The sequence below is a fragment of the Nothobranchius furzeri genome, chromosome 13 (genome assembly GCF_043380555.1).
Source record: "Nothobranchius furzeri strain GRZ-AD chromosome 13, NfurGRZ-RIMD1, whole genome shotgun sequence".
NCBI classification, from domain to species: Eukaryota; Metazoa; Chordata; class Actinopteri; order Cyprinodontiformes; family Nothobranchiidae; genus Nothobranchius; species Nothobranchius furzeri.
In genome coordinates, this window is record NC_091753.1 from 40,842,907 (window position 1) to 40,869,611 (window position 26,705).

Sequence of the window (26,705 nt, forward strand, 5' to 3'; positions counted from 1 at the left end):
CCATTTGTCTATGCCACAAACAAGGATTTCATTTGTTGAAATGGCCTGAAGACCTCTTGTGATGAATTGTATAAATGAAAATCCTGTTCCCTCGCCCAGACGTAGGTCACCGGGGCCCCCCTCTGGAGCCAGGCCTGGAGGTGGGGCACGTTGGCGAGTGCCTGGTGTCCGGGCTTTCACCCATGGAGCCCGGCCGGGCACAGCCCAAAGAGGAAACATGGGTCCCCCTTCCCATGGGATCACCACTCGTGGGAGGGGCCAAAGGAGTCGGGTGCAGTGTGTGACGGGTTGTAGTCGAGGGCGGGGATGTCACGATGTGTGGCTGGAGATGGTGGACCATGTGTGGTGGTGGGTTCCGGAGGCAGAAGAGCAGGCACGGAGAACGTAAAAACGAATTTAATTACTAAACGGGAACGGCAGGAACAAACACAACGGTGACAACAAACAACAATGATCTGACCAAGGACAGGAGCAAAACACGTGGTATAAATACACAAGGCTGATTGGGAACACATGGGCAGGTTAACGAGGGACAGGTGAAAACAATATGGACTAATCGGGGCAGGAGAGAGACACAGTCAAGAGGGAGGGGAGAGATCGTGACAGTACCCCCCCCCTCAAGGGGCGGATACCAGACGCCCACAAGGCCACACAACACTCGGGACTCGAAGACTAGACGGGGGACTCGAAGACTTGACGGGGGACTCGAAGACTTGACGGGGGACTCGAAGACTTGACGGGGGACTCGAAGACTTGACTGGGGGACTCGAAGACTTGACTGGGGACTCAAAGACTTGACTGGGGACTCGAAGACTTGACTGTGGACTCGAAGACTTGACTCAGGAGACTCGGATACACTCGGACTCGGGACACTTGGACTCGGAGGACTCGGGGAACTGGGAACACTTGGACTCGGAGGACTCGGGGAACTGGGAACACTTGGACTCGGAGGACTCAGGGAACTGGGAACACTTGGACTTGGAGGACTCGGGGAACTGGGACACTTGGACTCGGAGGACTCGGGGAACTGGGACACTTGGACTCGGAGGACTCGGGGGAACTGGACACTTGGACTCGGAGGACTCGGGGGAACTGGACACTTGGACTCGGAGGACTCGGGGAACTGGACACTTGGAATCGGGACACAGGAACACTTGACTTGGGACTGACTGGAACACGGGGCACAGGAACACTTGACTCGGGGCTGACTGGAACACGGGGCACAGGAACACTTGACTCGGGGCTGACTGGAACACGGGGCACAGGAACACTTGACTCGGGGTTGACTGGAACACGGGGCACAGGAACACTTGACTCGGGGCTGACTGGAACACGGGGCACAGGAACACTTGACTTGGGGCTGACTGGAACACGGGGCACAGGAACACTTGACTCGGGGCTGACTGGAACACGGGGCACAGGAACACTTGACTCGGGACACGTAGACTCAGGAACTCGGACACTCGGATACTGGAAACTCGAGCACTGGGTCGGCAGAGCAGGGGCCTCTGATATAGGCGGCACAACTCTGGCTTCTGAGGGCTCTTTGAGTTCAGTCCTGGATGGCAGAGCAGGGGCCTCAGAATTAGGCGGCACAACTCTGGTCCTTGTGAGTTCATGAGCTCTGGTTTGGGCTGCAGTAGCAGGATGCTGAAAAAGCTGCAGCCAGAAGGACCTGCAGGCGTAGGCCCCGCAGGCGTGGACCAGGAAGTGGGTGGGACTGCAGGAGCGACGTGAGGAAGCCCAGCTCGGCGGCAGGTACTCGACATCTGGTCGGAGCAGGTGCACTTCCCGATTTGCTGGGTCATCGGCGGAGGCTCGGGTGAAGGGAAGCAGGAAAGGAGCAGGAAGACCAGCCCTACCACTCCGAAGAACGCTGGCGTGCGCAGGGGTGTTTGTCTCACCAAAACTCCAGGATCCGCAGCTTCCGTGGGAAAAAACAGGACGGGGCGAAACAGCAGGAGAGGAGAAATGACCCCGACCACCCCGAAACAGCTAGGATGCGCCAGAATCACCCTGAGGGCTCGACCACCCCGAGAACAGGTAGGATGCGCCGAGATACACAACTCCAGGCCGGAATCTCCCTCCGCTGAAAAAAGAGAAAAAAAGAAAAAATAATCCTCCAAAAAAAAACAGATGGTAGCTCACCACAGGTCCAGGTTGGTCAGATCATTCTGTCACGATGTGTGGCTGGAGATGGTGGACCATGTGTGGTGGTGGGTTCCGGAGGCAGAAGAGCAGGCACGGAGAACGTAAAAACGAATTTAATCACAGAACGGGAACGGCAGGAACAAACACAACGGTGACAACAAACAACAATGATCTGACCAAGGACAGGAGCAAAACATGTGGTATAAATACACAAGGCTGATTGGGAACACATGGGCAGGTTAACGAGGGACAGGTGAAAACAATATGGACTAATCGGGGCAGGAGAGAGACACAGTCAAGAGGGAGGGGGCAGATCGTGACAGGGGACCTTGGCGGTCTGATCCTCGGCTACAGAAGCTGGCTCTTGGCAGATGGAATGTTACCTCTCTGGTGGGGAAGGAGCCTGAGTTGGTGTGTGAGGTTGAGAGTTTCCGACTAGATATAGTTGGACTCACCTCAATGCATGGCTCTGGCTCTGGAACCAGTTTCCTTCAGAGGGGTTGGACTTTCTACCACTCTGGAGTTGCTCCCACTGAGAGGCGCCGAGCAGGGGTGGGCATACTAGTTGCCCCCCATCTTGGTGCCTGTACGTTGGGGTTTACCCCAGTGAATGAGCGGGTAGCCTCCGTCTGCCTACGTGTGGGGAGACGGGTTCTGACTGTGGTCTGTGCTTATGCACCAAACTATAGTTCAGACTACCCCCTTGGAAGGGGTGCTGGAAAGCGCTCCTTCCAGTGACTCTCTCGTTCTACTGGGGGACTTTAACGCTCACGTGGGCAACGACAGTGAGACCTGGAGAGGTGTGGTTGGGAGGAACGGCCCCCCTGATCTGAATTCGAGTGATGTTTTGTTATTGGACTTCTGTGCCAGTCATGGATTGTCCATAATGAACACCATGTTCAGACATAAAGGTGTCCATATGTGCTCTTGGCACCAGGATACCTTAGGCTGCAGCTCAATAATAGATTTTGCTGTTGTTTCATTTGACCTGCGGCCGCATGTCTTGGACACTTGGGTGAAGAAAGGGGTGGAGCTGTCAGCTGACCACTACCTGGTGGTGAGTTGGCTCAGATGGTGGGGAAGGATGCCGGTCAGACCAGGCAGGCCCAAACGTATCGTAAGGTTATGCTGGGAACATCTGGCAGAGTCTCCTGTCAGAAGGAGCTTCAATTCCCACCTCCGACAGAGCTTCCAAAATGTTCCAGAGGAGGCGGGGGACATTGAGTCTGAATGGACCCTATTCCGTGCCTCCATTGTTGAGGCGGCCGACCGGAGCTGTGGTCGCAGGATCGTCGGTGCCTGTCATGGTGGCAACCCTCGAACCCGCTGGTGGACACCGGCGGTTAGGGATGCTGTCAAGCTGAATAAAGTGTCCTATCAGGTCTTTTTGGCCTGTGCGAATCCAGAGGCAGCTGATGGGTACCGGCAGTCCAAGCGGAACAAGGCTCGGGTGGTCGCCAAGGCAAAAACCCGGGCATGGGAGGAATTCGGTGAGACCATGGAGCAAGACTTCCGTACAGGTTCGAGGAGATTCTGGTCCACCATCCGGCGCCTCAGGGCGGAAGCAGTGCTCTGCCCACACTATCTATAGTGGGGAGGGTGTGATGCTGACCTCTACTCAGGACGTTGTGGATGGGTGGACAGAATACTTCGAAGACCTCCTCAATCCCAACGACACGTCTTCCAGTGAATGAGCAGAGTCTGGGGACTTTGGGTTGGCCTCTCAAATCTCTGGTGCTGGGGTCACTGAGGTGGTTAAAAAGCTCCTCTTTGGCAAGGCTCCAGGGGTGGATGAGATCCGCCCGGAGTTCCTTAAGGCTCTGGATGTTGTGGGGCTTTGTTGGCTAACGCTGCTCTGCAATATCGCGTGGACATCGAGGGCAGTCCCACTGGACTGGCAGCCCGGGGTGGTGGTCCCCTTATTTAAAAAGGCGGAAAGCAGGGTGTGTTCTAACTGCAGGGGGATCACACTCCTGAGCCTTCCCGGCAAGGTCTATTCAGGGGTTCTGGAGAGGAGGGTCTGTCGGATTGTTTAACCTCAGATTCAGGAGGAGCAATGTGGTTTTCATCCTGGCCGTGGAACACTGGACCAGCTCTATACCCTAAGGGGGATCCTGTAGGGTGCGTGGGAATTTTCCCAACCAGTCTACATGTGTTTTGTGGATTTGGAGAAGGCATTTGATCACGTCCCTCGGGGGGCCCTGTGGGGGTACTCTGGGAGTATGGGGTACCAGGCTTTCTGATATGGGCTGTTAGGTCCCTGTATGACCAGTGTCAGAGCTTGGTCCGCATTGCCGGCAGTAAGTCAGGCTCGTTCCCAGTGAGAGTTGGACTCCGCCAAGGCTGCCCTTTGTCACTGATTCTGTTCATAACCTTCATGGACAGGATTTCTAGGCACAGCCAAGGTGTGGAGAGCATCCGTTTTGGTGGCCTGAGGGATCAGGTCTCTGCTTTTTGCAGATGATGTGGTCCTGTTAGCTTCATCAGAACGTGATCTTCAGCTTTCGATGGAACGGTTCGCAGCCGAGTGTGAAGCAGCTGGGATGAGAATCAGCTCCTCTAAATCTGAGACCATGGTCTTGATTCGGAAAAGGGTAGAATGCCTTCTCCGGGTCAGGGATCAATCAAAATCAATACTTAATTAATCCCAGAGGGATATGTGTGTGGATGAGGTCCTGCCCCAAGTGGAGGAGTTTAAGTATTTCGGGGTCTTGTTCACGAGTGAGGGAAAACTGGAGCGTGAGATCGATAGGCGGATTGGTGCTGCATCTGCAGTGATGCGGGCGTTGTACCGGTCTGTCGTGGTGAGGAGAGAGCTGAGTCAGAAGGCGAAGCTCTCGATTTACTGGTCTATCTACGTTCCTACCCTCACCTATGGTCATGAGCTTTGGGCAGTGACCAAAAGAATGAGATCGCGGATACAAGCGGCCGAAATGAGTTTTCTCCGAAGAGTGGCTGGGCTCTCCCTTAGAGATAGGGTGAGAAGCTCAGTCATTCGGGAGGGGCTCGGTGTAGACCCGCTGCTCCTCCACATTGAAAGGAGCCAGTTGAGGTGGCTCGGGCATCTGGTCAGGATGCCTCCTGGACGCCTCCCTGGTGAGGTTTTTCGAGCACGTCCAACCGGGAGGAGACCTAAAGGTAGACCCAGGACATGGTGGAGGGACTGTCTCTCACCTGGCGAAAATTTTCAACCTGAAAAATAAAACTGGAAGTAGTTTCTAATTTTAGCTTCAATTCAATAGATACTTTTCCCAATGCCCCTTCACCAAACATCCAACGGCATCAATGATGAGGCTGTTTCTACATCTCACACAGAAGAACAAAGCTAAACGTATTGATCTCCTGTCTACAAAGGATCAATATCACCAGAGCAAATGAGGGCTCCATGTATTGTTCCATGAAAAGCACTCGCTCTGCAGTTCCACTCTTCGAAACAGACTTTGAGTTAAAACACATTCACTCATGCGGTGTTTTCTGACAAATTGTTGAGTAAACAATTGAAACATCATATTTTTTTAATTAAGAAAATAAAAATAATCCAAAACCTTAACTATTGCAAACATACATTGTTGATAATAAGGTCTACTGAGAAATGGTCTAGAAACGTTTAGTTATATAATATAAACTGAGTTTAAATATGATACTTGTTGCTGCAGTTCAGCCAGAGACTAGGCAGCGGGGAGCAGATTTCAGGTATTATTTAGAAAGCGATATGTGCATTGTGGCAGAAAAACATGAAAAATAATTTTCCATTAAGTGCTCTTTGTGTGCCCCATACAGTCGTTGACCGAGCACTTAAAATAATGTCTATGAATAGCTGGTCTGCACATTCCAATTGGAACCACTGGGCTTCATACAAAAAGGCTATGAGTCATAACAGCTAATCAATGAAAACATATAAATTTTCCATGGTGTCCATCTGAAACCTGGTGGCTCGTTTAAAGCTAAGTCGGGAGAAAATTAATCTGTAATATGTTGATGCTACAGGATGTTTAAATACAAATTTAATTTGGCCATTATTTAAGTCCTCACCAAGAAAAAGGGGATGAAGACATTACACTGTTGCATTTTTTTATTTGAGGCTATTAGGGCTTTATTTTAATGTAAAAAATATAATATTAATAATATACTAATCGTAATATTATTGCAATGTAATAATGTTACAGTTCCTCAAACATCTCCATATGCTTTTGAATTTTTGTGTTTTACTATTTTTCTCTTGCTAAGTTCATAAAATGCTTCAATGAAATGTTGGGACTTTAGGTATGCTCTACCAAATGGTCCAAATGGTTGGGCAGGCGTCGCTGACTTTCTACATGTATTTTAGGGAGAAGCACATTTTCTAATATTCGATAAGCTTCCTTGTATTGGGAATGTTTTTCTTTTAATGATGTTGTTCAGCACCTTGGGCTTCGGATAATGTTGGAGAAGGTGCTATACAAATAAAATTTGATTGATTGATTGATTGATTGATTTTTATTTGCTTATCTTTTTTCCAAGCTTTGAGGGAATCTGGGATCGGATAAGGGTGTGTGTGTGTGTGTGTGTGTGTGTGTGTGTGTGTGTGTGTGTGTGTGTGTGTGTGTGTGTGTGTGTGTGTGTGTTTGATCACTGATGTAAATAGTTTAACTTTTCCTGTTTTACTTATTTTTTTGTTTGTCTGTTTTACCTCAAATATGAACAGATAAACTTTGATTTGTTATGTAGAAATGTCTAAAAGTTGAAACGGTCAGCGCTTTACAACAAACCTGGTCCAGTCCAAACACTAAATACATAGCTTTTTTAGGAAAAATCATCGTGAGATTGTGGTGCCAGGGGGGAAAACCCTTGCACAGATTTCAAATGGGCTTCTAGAACATATGGTACCTGGCTTTAATGAAGAACTCTGTAAAATGTCATGTTAGCTTCTTCGTCAGGATAAAATCACACCACATGTAAGGTCAATTGTTCGGCCCGAGACAAAAACTCTGCATAAACTGTTGGAATCAAAAGCCACATAGAGCACATTACGCAAAGTTTGTTCATACAATTATGTTCAGTCTAAGTTTGTGCTGGCATCTTGGAAGTCAGACAGGAGGACAGAGCAGTGCTGACACAGCCTGATCTTTCCTGAAGGCTGGAGGGAGAGTTTCACTTTCATTAGCAACGGTCCAATAGTTTTATGTAAACCCACGAAGCTAGTAGTTAACCTTTGCCTGTGTTGGTTTGTCTCAGCCTTCTCCTGATAGCTCTGTCAATTAGTCTGATACACACTTTAAACGTGGCGACATTTAGCGGGAAGGAATACAAAAGTGATTAATTGTAAAATACCACAACCTAAAATAATGGGAATGTCAGAAATAATAAGATTTTTTAATCAGATGCATCATAGTTTTGATCATCACAATATTTTTATACATTTTCTACAAAATAAACAGATGAGTCATCTGAGAGATGGCAGCAGCTATTGTGGTAATCCTGACACAGACAGGATGGGGGTGGTTTTAATAATAAATAGAAGACGTCATGGAAGAGTTTTGGTTCTCTTCTCTTTGTGTTTGACCCAGCTTCCTGTTAAATTGACTCACTTCCTGTTTTATTTTGGTAATTCCTGTCCATTTGTCCTTGTTTCTGTTTGTTAATTAAAACTCAGCTGTTGTTTGCAACATGGTTAGTTTAGCTCAATATTTATTATCAACCTGGAATATTTTGTTAAAGGAGTAGAAAGTTTGTTTAATCAAGACATTGGCAATTGTCTCTATTAGGAATGAATGGCTTGTAAGTCGTTCTCAGGGAGGTAAAAATATGCTGGTTTACCATCTCTCAAACTTACAAGTTGCCCACATCACAGCTGAGCTTCAGACTGCAGGTTCTGGAGTATTATTTCCTGATATTTGGACATCTTGTCTTGGATTGGAGGACATCAACGCAACACTACCACTAACTCCAATGTTGATGTTTTATCTCCACTAATAAATCAAGGCTGGAGGAGCTTCTGCCCTGTGGTGAAGTTGCTAATGCTAATGGTTGACTTAAAGAGCAAGTAACGTCTAAATTAACTTTTGTTTTTTGTTTTTTTTGCTGATAAACTGTATAAATGAGTGTCTAATAGTGTTTTAAATGTGTGTATTCCTTATTTTAGCATTTTGGTGCATTTTCTTTAAAAAATAAAAATTCTGCCTAAATACCACAGCATAGCGCCACCTTCAGCTTAAAACATAGAGTTTGAGTCATTTTGAATACATTTTAGCCAATGGCTAAAGAGAAAGATACTACGTGAACCAGTTGAGTACTACGTAGCAGCTCTGTGTCAAAGTTATAAAAGCATCGAGAGTCTCGGCCAAGCCTTGTGGCGGAGAGTTGGGAGTTGGATTTGCAAGCGAGTGTAGGACAGTTAGCGGTAGTTCAGCATTAGCATATAGCGTTAGCATATCCTAATCTTTAGCATAGCTTTTAGTGTTATACATACTTATTTAGTGTTAGCTTGGCTGTTGGATATTGTAGTTTAGTTAGTGTTTAGCTGTTAGTGTGATTAAGAAAGTAGTTTGGGTTTAGTGTTCCATGTCGTGTTAGTATGGTGAGAAGGTGTAGTGTAGTGTGGTTGCGGTGGCTCTGTGGGGTTGCACCCCTTTCCACTGGACTTACAAATTAGGCGCCAGTGATTGCGCGCAATCGGTGTATTGGAAAACAGTCAGCTCCCGCCTGGTGCTGCAGTTTTCAATCAGCATTTTATCCGCGATTCCTTCGCCAACATGATGGAGTTTAAACTGGGTTATTCTGCACGTCTCCGTTTGAAGAGGGAGGCCGTGCCCACCGTGGCTCTTCCGCGATTTAGATGCAGCCCACCAACTCTGCTCCCCCCACCATGGCGGGCTCCAGTCTGAGGTGAGTAAGCTAAATAAAAAATTTAACATCTTCTAAAGACAATGTCCTACCTAAATGCAAAGTTTGAGAGACGTGGTTCACTTCATTTAGCTAATATCAGTCTGCACTGCCTTCGGGCTGATTTGTCAAGTTCACAAAATGTGGAACGGGATGTAAGGTTAGAATCAGCGGCGAATCGGAACATATCTCGAAGCCCTGGCCGACGAAATGGTCCACATGACTATTACTGTCAGGCTCGGAGAAAATTCGGGTTGTTTTAGTGTCAGTCGGTAATTCTGCAACAGTGGCTCTAACTAACGCAGCACTAGTTGACAGACAGCATTGCAGCGTGAAATCCAGCTTTACACCACAGCGTGACCCGGTTCTGTGAGGAATTCTGTTCAGGAGGTCACATTTCAGGCTCTCCACATCATATGTGACTGACTTTTACGTTATAATAACGACCACGCACTAGGAATGTTATGAAGCGCCTATATAGGACAGTTTCTTTTGTATATTATCTGACTTTAGAACCTTCAACAACAATGTGCTTCTATTATTCTATTCGATTACTGTAATTCATTACTCTCAGGAAGTCCACAGAATGTAGTTAAAAGTCTTCAGCTTGTCCAAAATGCTGCAGCTAGAGTTCTGATGAGAATTAAAAAGAGCGATCATATCTCTCCTGTATCGGCTTCCCTACATTGGCTACCTGTTAAATTCAGAATAGATTTTAAGATCCTCCTTCTCACATATAAAGCTCTTAATAATCAAGCTCCATCATACATCAGTGATCTGATTGTTCCATACGTTCCTAACCGAGCACTTCACTCTCAGACTGCAGGTTTACTGGTGGTTCCCAGAATATCTAAAATTAGGATGGGAGGCAGATCTTCTAGTTATCAGGCTTCTCTCCTGTGGAACCAGCTCCCAGCCTTAGTCTGTGAGGAAGACACTTTGTCTACATTTAAGAATAGGCTTAAAACATTTTTATTTGATAGGGCCTATGGTTAAAATCGGATGTTAGCCTAAATCAGGACAAGTGGGGGAGTAGAGGGAGGTGGAGTGTACAGTCGGTAAAGACGGCTCTCCCTTGCCCTGACTCCAACATGCCTCCATCTAAATAGGATAGATTATCCAGAGTTATCTCTGTAGTTATGCTGCTATAGGCTTAGACTGCTGGAGGATACAATGACCACTTTCCACACTCTACTGCTTTCTTCTACTATCTGCTCTTTAACTGTATTACTTTCTGCAATTTCAGCTGTTAACTTTATTTTCTCTCTAAGTGTTTTTCTCCCCAGAAGAAGCTACAACGATGTTCTGCTGAGCTGTGGTGGCCTCATGGAGGGGGCCATCGTCTAGCACACTGCTGCTAACCACTTAAACGTTCTCCTTCTCCTGATAATAACTTTTTGCTTTCCTTGACGTTGGACGTGTTACTGCTAGTTTACCCATTTAATTAGAGATCCACTAGGATAAATACAATAAAGTTGATCTCACCAAACAGAGTATTTACTAAGATATCACAAGAGAACTATAGACACATTATTGTGTGTGTGTGTGTGTGTGTGTGTGTGTGTGTGTGTGTGTGTGTGTGTGTGTGTGTGTGTGTGTGTGTGTGTGTGTGTGTGTGTGTGTGTGTGTGTGTGTGTGTGTGTGTGTGTGTGTGTGTGTGTGTGTGTGTGTCTGCTCTGTCTTCTCGATCCCCAGTGAGTCGTGGAGGATGGCTGCTTATACTAAGCCAGGATTCTCTGGAGGTTTCTTCCTGTTAAAAGGGAGTTTTCCTCTCCACTGTCGCTGCATGCTTGCTTAGTATGAGTATTGCTGTATAGTCACTGACACTCATCAGTGACTTGATGCAATTTGCTGGGTTCCTTATATAGGAAACATTATTTCTGATTGGCTTAATGAACTGTGAATTGGAATGTTTATTATGTGAAGTGCCTTGAGATGACTCTTGTCGTGATTTGGCGCTATATAAATAAACTTGAATTGAATTGAATTGAATTTTTTTCAGGCTAAATCTACCCAAGACATTCGCTGTCAGACTGATTTAGTAGTCTGCAAGAATGCACTTGTCCAGGCTGACGTGAAGCCTTACCGGCGTAGAAGGCGGTGAATTATTTTAATAATCGTCTATGTAAACATTTTATTATCACCTTCTAGTTTTAATTTGTTTTACAGATTATTGTTACACATGATTTTATGCTCTTTTAAACATTTATAAATCTGCTGCTTCTTTGTTTTTTACATAGCCACCCAGTTTAGAGCTCCCAGCCGCAGTGTGTCTTGTGACACAGGGACCATGACGGAAATTCATCTTCCAGAAAGTCCCAGAGCAGCATCCACACCCCTGAAAAAACCAAGATGTGAGGCGTCTGCTGTTGATTCCAGCTTCCACCTCAGTGACAGTGCAAGCTCAGTGAACTGTTCAAGGTAAAAAAAATTTAAACATTTCAGAATTTTTAAGATATTAACAATTAAATAAGTATGTGATTGCATCATGACATCATGAAGGAGGCTACTGATTCTGGTCCTGTGACACTTGGTGGTGACGTGTGAGCTGATTCACCTGGTAAATAACTTTTACATTAAATATTTTGTTCTTTGCTATCAAAAGTAAATTAACTAATAACCTGCATTATTGCAGGACACTCAGCAAAATATGGACTCTACGCCATGAGGCAGGCACACGTTAATACTCTATAAGAGCACATAAGGTGAGCAGCACCACATATTAGTGTTATCATTGTACTCTGTCCTGGACTTGTTTTCTTTCTGCATCTCATCATTAGCCTGGCTGATCACCTGATAACTCTGTCATCTGGTTATGACAGCATGAGGATGTCCTCACACACCTATAACCTATCAGCTCATCTGGCAGAATAGAGAGAGAAGAGACAACACCACATCTCCTGTTCCTGGAAAGCCTTCAGCCATCCTTCGATGACTGAGAACCTCCATCAGCTGTCTCCTGTCTGCCCACAATTATTAAAATAAAAATTGTGTTTGACAAGATTTTGTGCAGCCAAATGTCTCATTTTGATTCCAGTTTTTATATTTTATTGGATATTTAGAAATTACTTTAATTGAATTATCACATTGGTGCATGTTTAACTAGCTCTATTGTGATGAATTAAACTAGCACCTCACTGTTAAAAGCTCGTTTTAATTTCAAGCATGTTTAAGTATTTATGGACATGAACAAAAATAGGAAATATATAAATTGAGATTTATTTAATATAACAAATAAGGGGAAAGAGTAACTGAAAGGCACATTCTTCTGGAAGCTCCTGATCCTGACGACACCAGCAGAGACCACCTGCAGACACCAGTGGATCACCTGCGACCAAGAGAGCAGCTGGTATCAGTAAATAAATAATGAAATCAGGGCAGTTTTAGTGGGCTGTTTGGGATTGTGTAACATAAATGAACACATTACAGAATAATTTTCTCTGCAGCAGACTGTAACTTGAGCCCAGGGCTCCTGGAGAGCTGCTATCCAGTTTCAGTGGTTTTCCTGCTTTAACAGGTTAGATTAGCTGTTAAGCAGCTCAGCTATTTGTTGCTGATTAAAACCAAGTGTGTTGAAGCAGATAAATCTCTAAAACATGCCTAATACTAGCTCTCTAGGGCCGTGGAGCCAAACCCTGCAGCTAATCTAATGCTATGGCTAACGGCTACTCACCATTCAGAGCTGGTTCTGTTGGGTCAGTTCCGGTAGTTTCAGGCAACTCACAAGCTCAAAACAATAAGGCTCAGGTCCGCTTGCCTACTCCAAATAGACTTGGTCCCTTTCTTCTAGAGTGTCTGGGTAAGGAGGGGGAGAAACGTCCTCCACTTCTAATGACTGCTCAGAGTGAAAAAAAGCTAGCTTCGTCTCGTTACCCATCGTCTTCGTCACTGCTGCGGCTCCGCACTCTCGGTCCGCCAGGCAACGCCTACTAATGTTGCAGTTTTTAAAATTGATACGTGGGTGGAGAAGGACTCTGAGGCACACTTGACCTGCTCTTTAAACTAGCTGAGACGTCCAGTGCTGATTCCCGATCACTAAAACAACAACAGCCGTCCCCGTCATGAGCCAAGATGGGTGGGGCCATGAATCCAAATTCACCTGTGACATAGACCTGTGAGGATTTTTAAATCCTAGAGTTTCACAGTCTATTTTCTATCAGAAGCTAATGTAGGAGATAGATGTAGAAGAACATTTTCATGCTCAGCCTGCATGAAAAACTCAGAGTGATGGATTATAATCAGGAATAATCATTAAAAATGTTTTTTTCAGTTTTCCACAACTTTGATTGAATCTTGTTTTCCTCCAGCCTAATCATTACTGTTAAATCACTTTATACCTCACCAATTTTGTCTTTTTTTCTGCTGTCCTTAGTTGTTTTTGACTTTTAGGAAGTTCCTACCTGCCTGCCTCCTTGTTTTTGGAACTGGATTTTGAACAACCATTGATTATTTGTTAGACTTAAATTGAATAATTTGAATTAATTATTCCTTCAGCCTAATTCTTCGCAGTTTTGTTACCACATGTGTTCCAGTCGATTTTTCCTTTTTTTATTTTAAAAAGTCACAATAATAGTTTCACACATACAAAAGGTAAGTTCCGTAAAACAAACTGTGGAAGTTTTAGGAGGCGTGTTGTAACAATCAGACAAAATCAAAGCATTTGCATTTAAAACCTCAGTTTACATGGAAAGTGAAGTTCACATGTGGTTTGAACGCAGGCCTGAGTGAGGTTTGTGCTGGTTATCTACCAAGTGTTCTATTGGTGAGGTGGTAAAAAGTCCCTGAAAGAAAAAAAAATTAGAGCGGTGTTGATTCTTTGTCTTTCTATAAACTATTGTAATAAATGATCTCACACTCAGATAGGATTGACAACACTTCTCGCCTACCTGACAAATGTGCAGCACACAGCTGTGCTGGAGGCATTATTACCTTTACGTGCAAAGATGATGGCTAAGTGCCTGACCATATGGACTTATCCTTTTTCACACCATGGTGTGAAAAAATTTTTGACACCATTTGCACAAACTACACAACCGCTAATCACAGCACCTTTTCAAACGGTTTTATTTTGTTTCAGCTCAGGTTTGTTTCACTAGCATTTAAACATGATTGTGCTGTAACTGAACGTAAAAATGACATGCTCTTAAATTTACTGCACAGTAAGTTTCATTCATGACACATATTGTGGTTTTATACAATAAAAAGCCAAGTGTCTCTGACGATAGCACTCACAGCTAGACAGCCTCAGGTGTGGCCTTTCTGCACGGAGTTTGCATGTTTTCCCCATGCATGTGAGGGCTTTTTCTGGGTGCTCTTGTTTCCTCTCACAGACCAAAAACATGCATAGGGAACTTTAAACTGTCCCTTGGTGTGTGACTGGTTCTTTGTCTTTGTTTGGTCCCGTGATGGACTGGAGACCTGTCCAGGGTGTCTCTCATCTCTTGCCTGGTGACTGCTGGAAATAGGCACCAGCTCCCCATGACTCCACTGAGGACCACATGGGTCAGATAATGAGGACATGAGTGAGAGGTTGGCAAGGAAACAAAAAGAGTTCTTTGAGATCTTTGAGAAGTTTCATTGGCACAGAAAGACAAAGTAAATACTGTGAGAGGAAGATTGTTTCCAGCCCCCCTAATAACTGAACTCTGCACTTTCTCAAGCTAAATACATGAGTATTAGTAAAATACAATAGTAACATACATAATTCTGGATATATGTACTGTTAGATAAAAACTGATATTATTATTATTGAACAAATAGTAATGTCCTGACTGTTAAACATCTGGTGTCTTATTAAACGTAGCTTCATCCTGTTCATCCTGTTGATAGATACCAGGCTCCAGTAGGTCTTACAGGGAGGAGTGGGTTTTACGAGGAGGATGACCTTGCCTTGGAACCGACCTTTATCAGTAAAACTCCCTTGAGAAAGTCTAGAAATAGCTTTGTTTGTTTTAATGTGCACCTGGAGAAAGTTTAGACTCCCTTTTACAGCTTTCCCACCTGAGAGTCTAAGGAATGTCAAAATGTGTGTGCGTTAATCTTTGTGTGTGCTTAATAAATGCTTTCGGAAGGCGTCAGTCTGAGGAGAGTGAACTGCAACCCTTGTCTGGTGTGTATGTTTCCTCTCCACTTTGCAAAGTCTAAATTGATTGTTTATTATTGGTATCGGTGCTGATCGATTGATTACTATAACCCCCTGTGCTTTAAACTTTCCCTAAGGTAATCTTGGATTGATAAAATTACCCAACATGTACTCATGCACATAAGATTCCACATGTATTTTCATATCAGACCTTTGTCATTAGGACTTTCTCTTCTAAAGACACCCTGAGAGCTTTCATTTGAAACTGTGTGTTTAGTCCGTCCCCAGCACTTGCTCATTTTATCTTTTACTCCATTACTGACCAGGACATACAACACCGGGTCCACCATGCTGTTCAGACTAGAAAGTGCCAGTGTGACTGAGAAGAAGAAGTGTATATTTTGTTCAAACTTGCAGTACGGCCCTTCAGGCGAATGGTTGTCATTACTGAAGAAGACGAGGGAACGTATAAACAAGATAATGTGATATGGAGCAAAGCAAATGGAGAAGATACCGATCACCCCAAAAGAAAGGAGACGAACTTTCTTTTTCACCTGTGTTTTCAGGCTGGGACTTCGACCCACGGTGGCCAGCACCTTCCAGTAGCTTACCGCTAACACCAGGAGTGGGAGCATGAAGCCCAAACCCACTCTGACCATATTAAAGATGGCCACCGTTTTCTCCATGGGGTACGTCTCATAGCAACGGCCACTGGTTTCATCAACACTTTTGCCGAAGCTTAAAATTATTACGTGCAATACCATAACAGTCACATAAACAATGGCACACAGGACCCAGGCGTAGCGATGTGTACGGTGGGACTTGAAACGCAGCGGGTAACAGACCACCAGGCAGCGGTCCACTGAGATGCAACACAGCAGGTAGATGCTAACATACATGTTGGAGTAGTAGAAGAAGCCTGCTACTTTGCAGGACATGGCACCAAGGTTCCATTTGTGGTCCTGGTTGTAATAATTTATCCAAAGGGGCATGGTGAAGATGAAAAGCAAATCAGATACAGACAGTGAGAGCAGGAAGATTCCCAAAATATTTTGCTGCTTTACTTGATGCAAAATTGGGTACAGAGTCAGCATGTTGACAGTCAAACCGAAGACAAATGCCAGGATGTAAACACCCATCAGGAAGTCGCTGATGGGGTTCAGTCCAATCTGCACACAGTCAGCTTGGCTTGTGGTTGCCTGTGCCAGCGTGGTGTTCTGGTGTACAGATGTGGTGTTCATCATGTCCTCAGGTACTCTGTTCGCTTCCGTCATAGATGTTCACCTGCAAGATAAAAAAATACATTGGCTTTCTTCTTGATCATTCTTTTGATGCTGAGTTTTTTGTTGTTGTGACACTCGTAGGACAATTCCAGGGCTTCAGACTTTATGACCAGATTAAAGTGAACACCAATAGGTAAATGGCCTGTATTTGTATAGCACCCTCTAAAGCTGGGCGGACACTGTGTGACTTGTTCACTCGTAGCACTCAGCTTCAGCTCAAACTGTACGACTTCCTCGCAGAGCAGATCTCACGAGTCATGTGCTCACACTGCACGACCCAGTTCTCGGATGTGACCTGACTGCTCACACTGTACGTCTGGTAGCAACACGTCGGACCTAAAAATATGCTAAAAATATAGTTTTTACACAACACGTCAGACTTTTTTGTGTTGTTTTACCTATTGTCCTTCGGGAGTGCTGCAGGAGGACACACAGGGATTTATGGGGGTTGGATGAGGAAAACAAAATAAAGAAAGTAAATCTGTGTTTTGTGATCAGTTTAATTTGACATGAACACGACAAACACGCTTTCTTGACAATCTTTGTGAGTAAAAAACGTGTAGAAACAAAAACGAACAACGTGTGTTATTAGGGAAATAGCGGGCGAGCGATGTTGATGCATGATTGCGCATGCGCCGTGAGCGGTTCTGATACCTTTTGGGTCGCAGCTGCTCGCAGCGCCACTTCAACAGTGCGATACCCTCACGAGGGACCAGCAAAATTTCAAACACGGCAGAAGTTTGTGCGAGCTCACGATTGCTGATCGGTAGCTGGTCATGTGGTGTTAATCGCCTCTCGTAACCCCCTGTACACTACACGACGCTCGGCGCAAAACTCGCCCCGATCTCATGGATTCTCGCACGAGCGTAAAATCGGCTCAAAAAAGTGAAAAAGTCGCACAGTGTACGCCTGGCTTTAGGGTTTTCCAAAACCCCCCCCAAGGTGCTTCACAGCACAATTAGTCATGCATTCATTCACACATGCTAGTGCAGATGAGCTATGCCAGGGGTGGACAACTCCAGTGCTCAAAGGCCAGTATCCTGCATCTTTTTAATGTTTCCCTGTTCCTTCACAGTGGATTCACTTGTTCAGCAACTCATCAGGCTCTGCAGAAGCCAGTTAATCCCCTGCTGATTGAAATCGGGTGTGTTGGAACAGGGAAAACACTGAGTCACTCTGAGTTTTTCATTCAGGCTGAACATGAAAATAGTCTCCCACACCAATCTCCTGCATTAGCTTCTGACAGAAAACAGACAGTGAAATGCTAGAATTTGAAAATCCTCACATATCTGTCACACTGTGAACTTGCCTTCATGGCCTCGCCCATCCTGGCTCATGCCCACCCATAGGTAGGTTTTGGGGTGTTATTTTTGCAGCGAGGAGAGAGAGCAGAGAGTGTCTTGATGAAAGTGACTTTGCAACATAGCTGAACACGTTGTGTTAGCCAGTCAGAACCGTGGTGTGTGCATTTAATTAATAATAATGACTAAGCCTGCTGTTTTCAGCCCACCTCTGCAGACTTCTTCATCTCAGAAGAGGAGCATCATAGATGTTTTTTAATGACTGTTTCTAGTGCTGTCTGGACATGCCGTGCGAGAAGTTTCCTTTTGTAAATCAAATGGTTTCATGGAAACTGAAACAATAAACATTTCACATCTAATGAAGTGGGTTTTGATGGAAATTTTAAGAACATTTTTATCTGTTGCAGGAAGTTCTAAGAATTACTTCAGTTAGGAGAAACAAACTGGATACATGGCTAACAGCTAGACTGAGTGGGGCCAATACTAAAGGGGAATACTGAAATGTGACAACTCCAGTCTCAGAAACTACAGAGCTTCATTAAGATTTCCCTTTGATGAGTTCATCTTTTTACTTTTAATTATTTCACATTTTTAGAAGGAAAATTATGAGGTTCTTTGAAAATACAGCTATCGCCTTAGATCAAATTTCTGCTGAAATATCAATGCACCATAACATAAACAACACTATTTCTTTCTTTTTGTGATTTGAAAGAGGTAAAGAATGTAATCATCGATTTATCTTTTTGGATTGCAGCAATCCACTTTCTTTCCCCAAACTGCAAATAATCAGAGAGCAAACACTGTCTCTGACAGATTGTTGCAATTGAACATAAAATATTTACGCATATTCAGCTTTCTAAGCTGATTCTAGTATTCTAGGTCACTGTTGTTTACAACATAACTGGCTCTACATGGTTGTCTGAGAATTCTGAGCTGCAGTAATTAATCCAGTCTTCATCATATTTCTGAAATAAGACAAAACAAACCAATCAGATTCCACTGCATATTTAAATTTATGCTGACAAGTTTAGTTCAGAGTTCAGCTTTACTCTAAAGTGACAGCCAAGAGCGATGGAAGTGCTTACCGTAAATCCTCTAATACAGGCCCGGGCCTGTATTTGACTCAAGCTCATCAAGCTCCAGGCCTTTATTGGTAGGAGGGTCAGAATTAGAGGCAGGCCTCTATTTCTATTTGAGCAAAATGAACTAATGGTTCACTGGAGTTTTTGACAATTAAAATTGCGCCCACATTTTCAAAGTTAAACACATTTCTTTTAACAACTGTAGTTTCTGCTTCAGCCCCCTCCCCCTGTGCAGCGGCCGCAAACTCACTGATGCGCCTGCAGCCTCTCAGTGTTCCTGCTGCTCTAAATATTAAAATAATTATTTCCTTTTCTGTTCCTCACTTCTGATTACCTTCAATGGTGTCTGTTTGTTGCAACCAGCAGGTACAACAACTAACTTGTTTTTATTTGACTATTTTTCTGTCCTGTCTGTTTATTATCTTCCTGCATCTCCTCTCAATCCTAAAGAGAAACTGCTACCTGGGTTCATATTCACCTTATGAGTTACATTTGAACTGCAGTTCTAAAAGATCTACCGACCGCAAAAACAGCGGAGTGCTCGCTGCTTGCCGGCCGCATCAGTGATCAGTGCGTCACCGGAGGACAAGTTGATGCGCCCCGCTCCACAGCGAAACGCATCAGGCGCAAATAAAAGACAGAAAACATCAAAGGAAATGAACCGACATGAACGATTGCGTGTTAAATAATTTGACAACACCTGATTGTTACTGTGGCCGTGCTCAGGAGGCAGATCTACCGACCACAAAAACAGCGGAGTGCTCCCTGCTTGGCGGCCGCATCAGTGATCAGTGCGTCGGAGGACAAGGTGATGCACCCCGCTCCACAGCAGCGAAACACATCAGGCGCAAATAAAAGACAGAAAACATTAAAGGAAATGAACCGACATGAACGATCGCGTGTCAGTACCAACGCTCTGGCAGAGCGCGTTGCCCCCCCCCCCCCCCCGCAGGAGTCTGTCACCTGCTGACAGCAGGCTGCTGTCTTTTCCGAGGGCTGCATCTTGCCGGTCATTATCACGTGACAGCGACTAGTCGACGACAGGCATAAAAAGTCACTATAGTGAAGTCGACTAGTTCATACAACCCCTATTGCTCCCCAGTGTTCTGCAGCGCACGTTCTCTTTGAACTTGATATCAAATTTTCGCCTCCTCTTCGTCTCCGCACGGTTAAAGTTACCCTCGCGGTCTATCACTGGCAAATCAAAACTGAGACGATGACACAACCGCCCCCCGTACTTGCTTGTTACCACATTCCACCTGGCCACAATAAGAGACCGGCCATTATTCACCTCCGCCGACTCAGACACCGGCCAAAATTGGAGACCCGGCCTTTAATTGAATAGCGGCCCGTATTAGAGGATTTACGGTATGCGGACTAGAAGTTGAGAAGATTGGTAAATGTTGAACTTCACACATTATATTAATAATTTGTCTTCCTGATTTAGTCGATGCATCAGAAGAACCAGTTCTTCAAATTTCTATAAATGTTGCCTTCACCTGTTCGTCACACACATCTTCTGCATTACTGTGTTGACTGATTCTCTGCTCTGCAAATGTCACCGGAAAGCCCCCAAACTACTGCTTGAACAAAATCAAAAGCGTCACTGGTCCGTTGGTGGTGCAGGTTTCCTGAAGCACGTCAACGGTGGATATTTATTTTCTCCTAAAAGCTAGAGTTTGTCCCCTTGTTTTCTGAAAGGCAAAATTTTAGGGTTTGAATTTTAGGTTTGAGCAGAAAAAAAATCTTTACTGCTCTGGCTGTCCATTTGGCTGGGTCCTAGTGTGTTTATGGGCCCAGGAAACATCTAATGCAATTAACATTATGGCAATTCAATAATGGGAAAGACATCCAGACTCAGAACCTGTTTAGTGACTTATTATGGGGATTTACAGGAGTGCATATAGGTTTGTGTGGGTATACTTAATTCTATGTTCGTAAAAACAACCTCTAACTTAGAAAATATTTAACCAATAAAACATTTCCTGAAAACCACACACTTCTGATTGTCTTTTGACAATTTACATGTTCAAAGTTACATAAGAAATTGTCACTGCCTGAGCATTTTATTGATCTAGGCAACATGCGTCAGATACAAGGCCCGCGGGCCAGATGTGGCCCGCCACATCATTTCATGTGGCCCACGTGAGAGATTCAAGTGTCTTCAAATAAGTCTATGCCGCTTCAAAGCGCACATTGACTATAAACCTCATTTCCCATAATGCTTGTCGATTGTGTTCCCAGTGCAGTGACTCGCCACTAGGTCGCAGTGTATCCACTTTCGTGTTTAATTAATGCAACAAGTGAAAATAACTGTCCCCACATTACCCAAAATGTCCAGGAAGTGAAAGATTGATGCAGAAGGAAGGGTGTTTCAACAAAGATGGAACATGTTGATGCTTCAAGGAGAAAAACTGATATGTCTTTACAGTCATTAGCATCCATGCTACTAGCATCAGCGTCTGCAGCGTTACCTCCTCTGCCTAGGACAAACTGAAAACACTCCTCTTACTCAACACTGAGTTTACTCAGCAATTAGCTGACTTTGAAGCCCAGAAATCTTCTTCTTCCGGCTCTTGGAGAGTACAGACGCTTTTTTCCTCCTCTCCTCTCTATCTTATCCCAAGGCTCTTTGTCTGTCTTTGGGTGTACGGCGCTTCTGCATTTTTTCTGGAAACTGGAAATTATTAAAAATGGACCTGGTCAGTTGGTCTCTCAACGCGATTGACAAGCTTTTTTCAACTATGAGAACGGGAGAAGGGGCTCCCGGGTGCCCCTCTGGGACAGAGCCAGCTGGGCATATCATGGACTCCTGGAAACAGTGGAACCAATCTGCCTCTCTCAACTGTCTGTAGAGGATTCTGAAGACGTCTGGATATTCGTGGTGTTGGTGTCAGGTTTCTTGCTGTTTAGCCTGAGCGGTTGCCTGACTTACCAGAAAATTAACGAGCTTTTGAGGAATATTGGCTCAATCCCAGAGCTCAGGGATGGATTACACCGCGCAAACTCATATAATTGTCAAGATGAGTCATAAGCTTGGAACTTTGGCTGAGATTTAGGCTCTGGCACAGAAGGTGGATTCGATCAAAGAGAGAGTTGACGGGACAGCACGGATTGGGATAGATTAATTTACGCCATTATTGGATTTAGAGAGGTTGAGGACCAACAGAACTTTAAGACAGAGAGGAAATTATCTCTGACTGGCCCCAAAACAAGTTCTTATCTGAATCTGGTGCCCTTGAGCCTGTGAGGCTGAAGTGATTACTCCCCCTCAGAAGAAATGTGGAATGCTGCCGTCGCCATGGCAACTCTGTCTCCCTATCCCAGCCTGGGCGGGACTGAGACCGGTGAAGGTTGTGGAACCGTTTCCAGGAGTCACTGTGCTCTCTAACCCAATTACCTCCCTCCCCTGTCCAAACAGAGGTGACGAGTGCTGCTCATTGCGGCTGCATGCACTGATGTGAGGACAGTCCCCAACCCTACCTCCCCACCTAGTGGACACTTATGTTGTGTAATGTCTGAAGTCTGTTGCATTTCTGTCTGAGGTGTTTTTTGCATAGCAAAGCTGCCCTCCCGGTGGAGGGTAACTCTGAAGTGCCTTTTTTTCCTCCACCTGACTCAATCCTCATATAAACCCTCCGATCTCTATTAAGGTAGTGCGACTCGAGTTGCGAATGACCACAGTCATCAATTCTTGTCATGTGTCTATGTATGTATGTATGTCTGATCTCAGACTTGGGTGTACTGAAAATCTAATTTCCCTCTGGGATTAATAAAGTATCTTTGAATTGATTTGAATTGAATTGAAATTGATTTTAACAGCTCAGTAATCTGTTTGCTGCTGACATAGAAGCACACCGACCAACTTCTAGACCGAGATGATTTAACTCCAGTTTAGATACACGCTCAAGTCAGTATGACTCTGTGACTGCTGCGGCTTTGATCCCCCTCCCCGACACAACTGTATGGTCCAGATGCTCTCCATGTCCAGCAGCACAAACCTGAGCAACTGTTTCCCACTGATGAACTCCTTCCTCAACTCAGAGCCCAACCCCACAGATGCAGGTCTTGCTGGAACAGGTGAGCATCACAGAAAATCAGAGTGGAGAAAACTGGGATTGAATTATTTTGCTTTTATTAACCTTTTCTGCTCCAAACCATGAACGTTACTGGGTGAGATATTGCATTTTATTTAAGAGAATTAATATTTTTTTATTTATGTTGTTGGCCTGTGAAAAAAGATTTCACCTACTTTAAAACATGAAAGATTACAGATAGAAGAATAGAATAGGAATAAAATAGAAAATCCCTTTATTGTATGTCAGTGGGGAAAGCTTGGCGTCACAGCAGCAATAACATTCATTACTAGCCTGGCAAGCCAGACTAAATAAATGTCTTAATGTATTATTTAGTCTGGCAACGCTCCATTGACGGCTCTCGGTTGTGGGGCGGGTTCTACCGTTGTCTTTCAAATGATCTCCGCCTGCTACTGGGCAATGAATGTGACATATTCACCGCAACAGCTATCAGTAAATGAGCTGGTCCACAGTTGAAGAAGGAGAAAACACATAATTTTTTCTACAAAAAAAGCACTTAAATACATCACTCTGCTCCTGATTCTAATGAAGAACAACTTCTAATAGTCCAAAATTGATGTAAAAGCCGTTTCAAACGAGCTGTCGCCATCTTGTTTCACTCTGTTGCATCATCCCACCCACCAGGCATGTAGAGTGCCATGATCGGCCCACAAAGCCGATAAAGCTCTGATTTGTTCACTAAGCAGATAGAGCACTATGATTGGCCCACCAGTATGGACCAATCACAGCTCTTTATGTGTTTGAAACCCCTCTAGAGAGCTGTGACTGGCCAGCTAGAATGCTGTTAGGGGCTGCAGAGGTTCCAGTGGAGCGTTCCTAGACCAAACTTTGCAAAGCAAGAATTTGGTCTAGTTCACTAGGCTAATTCATTACAGGAGCAACAAAGGAGAGTAAAAAATAAAGAATAAACAGAAAAACATAAAATAGAAACATCGTTGGTGTGTTCTTGCTGTGTTCAGTTTCAAATTCCATCTTTCATTACTTTTTAAAACACAGAAAAGGTTTTTACCTGCAACGTTTCGTTTGCGGCTGCAAACATCATCAGGCTGACGCCGATGGTGGCGTCACTTCCTTCATTTAGGGGACAATACAAGGATCAAAAACACCGAACAACAGAAATACAAAAGACGGATAAAAGAAGCTATCAAGATAAGGAGACGTGGATGTGAGACCATGAACAGAGACGATGGAGTTTACTCGTTGGATCGCACATGGGACTGCGTCATCGGAGAGGGGAGAGCGGGCAGCAGATGGCAACAACGTCCTCTGCTGCCAGCGGATAAACGAAGGAAGTGATGCCGCCATCGGCGTCAGCCTGATAGTTTGCAGCCGTGAGCGAAACGTTGCAGGTAAGTAAACCTTTTCTGTGTTTTAAAAAGAAAGGAAGGATGGAATAAAATAGAAACACTTACAAGATTCTAAAGATAAAAAATAAGAAGAAATGCTGAATATATACAGATTTTAAGGAATAAAATATTTAAATAAATTAAGACATAAGTAGCGAATACCACTGATGTGTGCTTTATTTAAAATCGTGTGTGTAATTTGGCTATTCCACATTCAGTGTTAATGCAAAAATAAGTTTGTTTCCAAATGAAAAAGTTCAACCATTCATATCTGCAATTACAGGAAAATGTGCACATTTGCCGTCACTTTTAAAAATATATTGAGTTTGGCCCGCAACTTCGTTCCACTTTTTCATTTTGGCCCATTGTAAATTTGAGTTTGACACCCCTGATCTAGGCATTTGGCCCGTTCAATCACAAGATAAGCTAATTTCTTAATATTTCAGAATATTTGCAGATGTGTTTGTTATGTTTTTGCAGTTTCATAATGATTCCTAATAAGTTTCTGTTCATTTCTGATCAATTCTGCCAAATATTTATTTTATATTTTCTAAGCAAGGTGTCTGATTAAACCTCGAGGTAAAAACTTTTGGGAATTTTGCCCCAAAAATAAAAATAAAATTACTCAATAAAATTAAAAATAAACAAAATTATATATATTTTTTTCTTTTTCATGTTTTCTTTTCCATTTGCACAAGTCAGTGTAGTAATACCACAGTAATTATTCTGATAATGAAGCAGAATGTGAGAGCATTGAGGAACAAGACTGAGACCAACTGCAGGATATTGGAGGGTTCTTCTAAAGTCTGATTTGGCGCTATTTAAATAAACTGCAATGAAAGGAATTTCTGTCCTTCTGATTTCAGTCTCTTGTGAGAGATCACTACCACTAGAGACAAAGCTGTGACACATGTAGTGCATTGTTCTATCTTTCAAAAATATCTAACTTGGGACACAAATATCAAAGGTTTTCAGGAACTCTTTTCATGTAAAAAAAAATTGATGAAGATTTCATTGAATATTCCCAGTGGGGAACCACAGTAATAGTAACACGGGAAACTTTTACCAGTAGAGCTGATGTTTCATTTTGTAGTAGTTGTCTGTCTGGATGCTATGACTTGACACATTTGGGTATTTCCCTTCTTCCTAGGAAAAATATTTGTTTGTTACAACTTGTTCTGTCCTTTCCACGTGCAGCTGACCTTCAACATAGTTTAAAGATTTGGTCGAATTTAAACTGGTTCACAATTAATTTAGTTTACTCATCGAACAGAGCCAGTGATGTGTTTGCTTTTGAGGTTTGCTTTATTTTTTAGCATTTTGGAACAAATTTGCACTTTAGAGACTTGTTTTCTGAAGAGTTGGGGATGTGTCGTTTCATCTCCTTCAATTGAAAATGTGTTTTATGTTTTATAAGCCCGAGCAGGTATTTAAAATAAGTCATGTTTCAACAACAGATTTCCAAACTTTTACTCGTAAGAGAACCTTCTCTTGTACTCTGAAGCATGGTAACAAGTCCACAAGTGGAGAGCTAAAGATGTTTATGCTGATATCCCACTCATACAGTGTCAAGTGTAATGGGTTTGCTAGAAAGGATCATAAAATGATCTGTGTGAAAGAGCCAACACCCTGCTACCTCACTCTTTAACTATCCGAGTCTGAACTCTTGAGTCTTCTCCAAATATCTCATGTTTACAAGTTTAGTCAGACAAAGATCTCACCTGTTTTTGGCCAGAAGCGTGTCCTGTTTGTTGCAGAAAGATGTCCCGCGGCAAAAGAGTTTTAGACACATTCCACAAATGCTTCAGCTTTAGCCCAGACAGATCCGAAACACAATCCAAACAAAAGAAATCACCGCTCAAAGCCTCTGCCGTTTAGTCGAACCATTACAGTTTCATTTTGTCCTCTCAAATTAGTTGGTTCCTTAATTATTAACCAGAACAATAATTTCAGAGGGCAAGGGTTCTCCTCGTTCTCTGCCTGATCATTTTGCTCTGCTTCCCCCAAGCAGCCACAGCTTAAACGTCAGTGACGGTTGTGCAGAGGGGGTGAAACACTCTGTAAAACAAGGAGGAGGAACATTTTGCATTGCACATGCATGACAGGAAGTTCATGAGGTAAAATTGTGTAACTCTATACTTGTCATGATCCTGAAGCGTTTCTGTTTGAGATGGTTTCTCTTTTTCCTTTGCAGCAGCTCTCTAGAAGGTGGGACCTTCCTCGTGTGAGCTAACACACCTTAAGCTACCCGCCTGCGCATTTAAGATCCAGAGCACCTTGGTTCCTGTGTTTGATTGGCTGTTATCTTGTAGTAATCAAGCCCCATGGGTCCATATCAAGTCAACAGATCTTAATTCTAAGCAACTACAAACCCACATTGTTTCTCTGATCATAGATTAACTCCTGAACTTGGTGACTTTATGTTAAAAGTTACTTCTCATCTCTCATCACAACTTCTTGACTCAGTCATTTCCTGGAAGAGCTGTAGCATCTTCCTCAAAG

At 43.9% G+C, this 26,705-nt stretch overlaps 1 protein-coding gene and 1 long non-coding RNA gene across 2 annotated transcripts; one reads left to right on the top strand and one right to left on the bottom strand.

The window, feature by feature from the left end:
* The first annotated feature begins 11,330 nt into the window (after positions 1-11,330).
* Positions 11,331-11,679, top strand: LOC139062513 (uncharacterized). The gene is made up of 3 exons (XR_011516053.1): positions 11,331-11,433; positions 11,515-11,572; positions 11,648-11,679. It is a non-coding gene; the product is annotated as an uncharacterized lncRNA (long non-coding RNA).
* Positions 11,680-14,060: 2,381 nt separating this feature from the next.
* On the bottom strand, positions 14,061-26,326 carry gpr184 (G protein-coupled receptor 184). Its single transcript, XM_015951483.3, has 2 exons — positions 25,925-26,326; positions 14,061-16,378 (listed from the first exon to the last, which is right to left on the bottom strand). The coding sequence occupies exon 2, from the start codon at positions 16,366-16,368 to the stop codon at positions 15,295-15,297; it is 1,074 nt and encodes a 357-aa protein (XP_015806969.1). The 5' UTR covers positions 16,369-16,378; positions 25,925-26,326; the 3' UTR covers positions 14,061-15,294.
* Between the last annotated feature and the right edge of the window lie 379 nt (positions 26,327-26,705).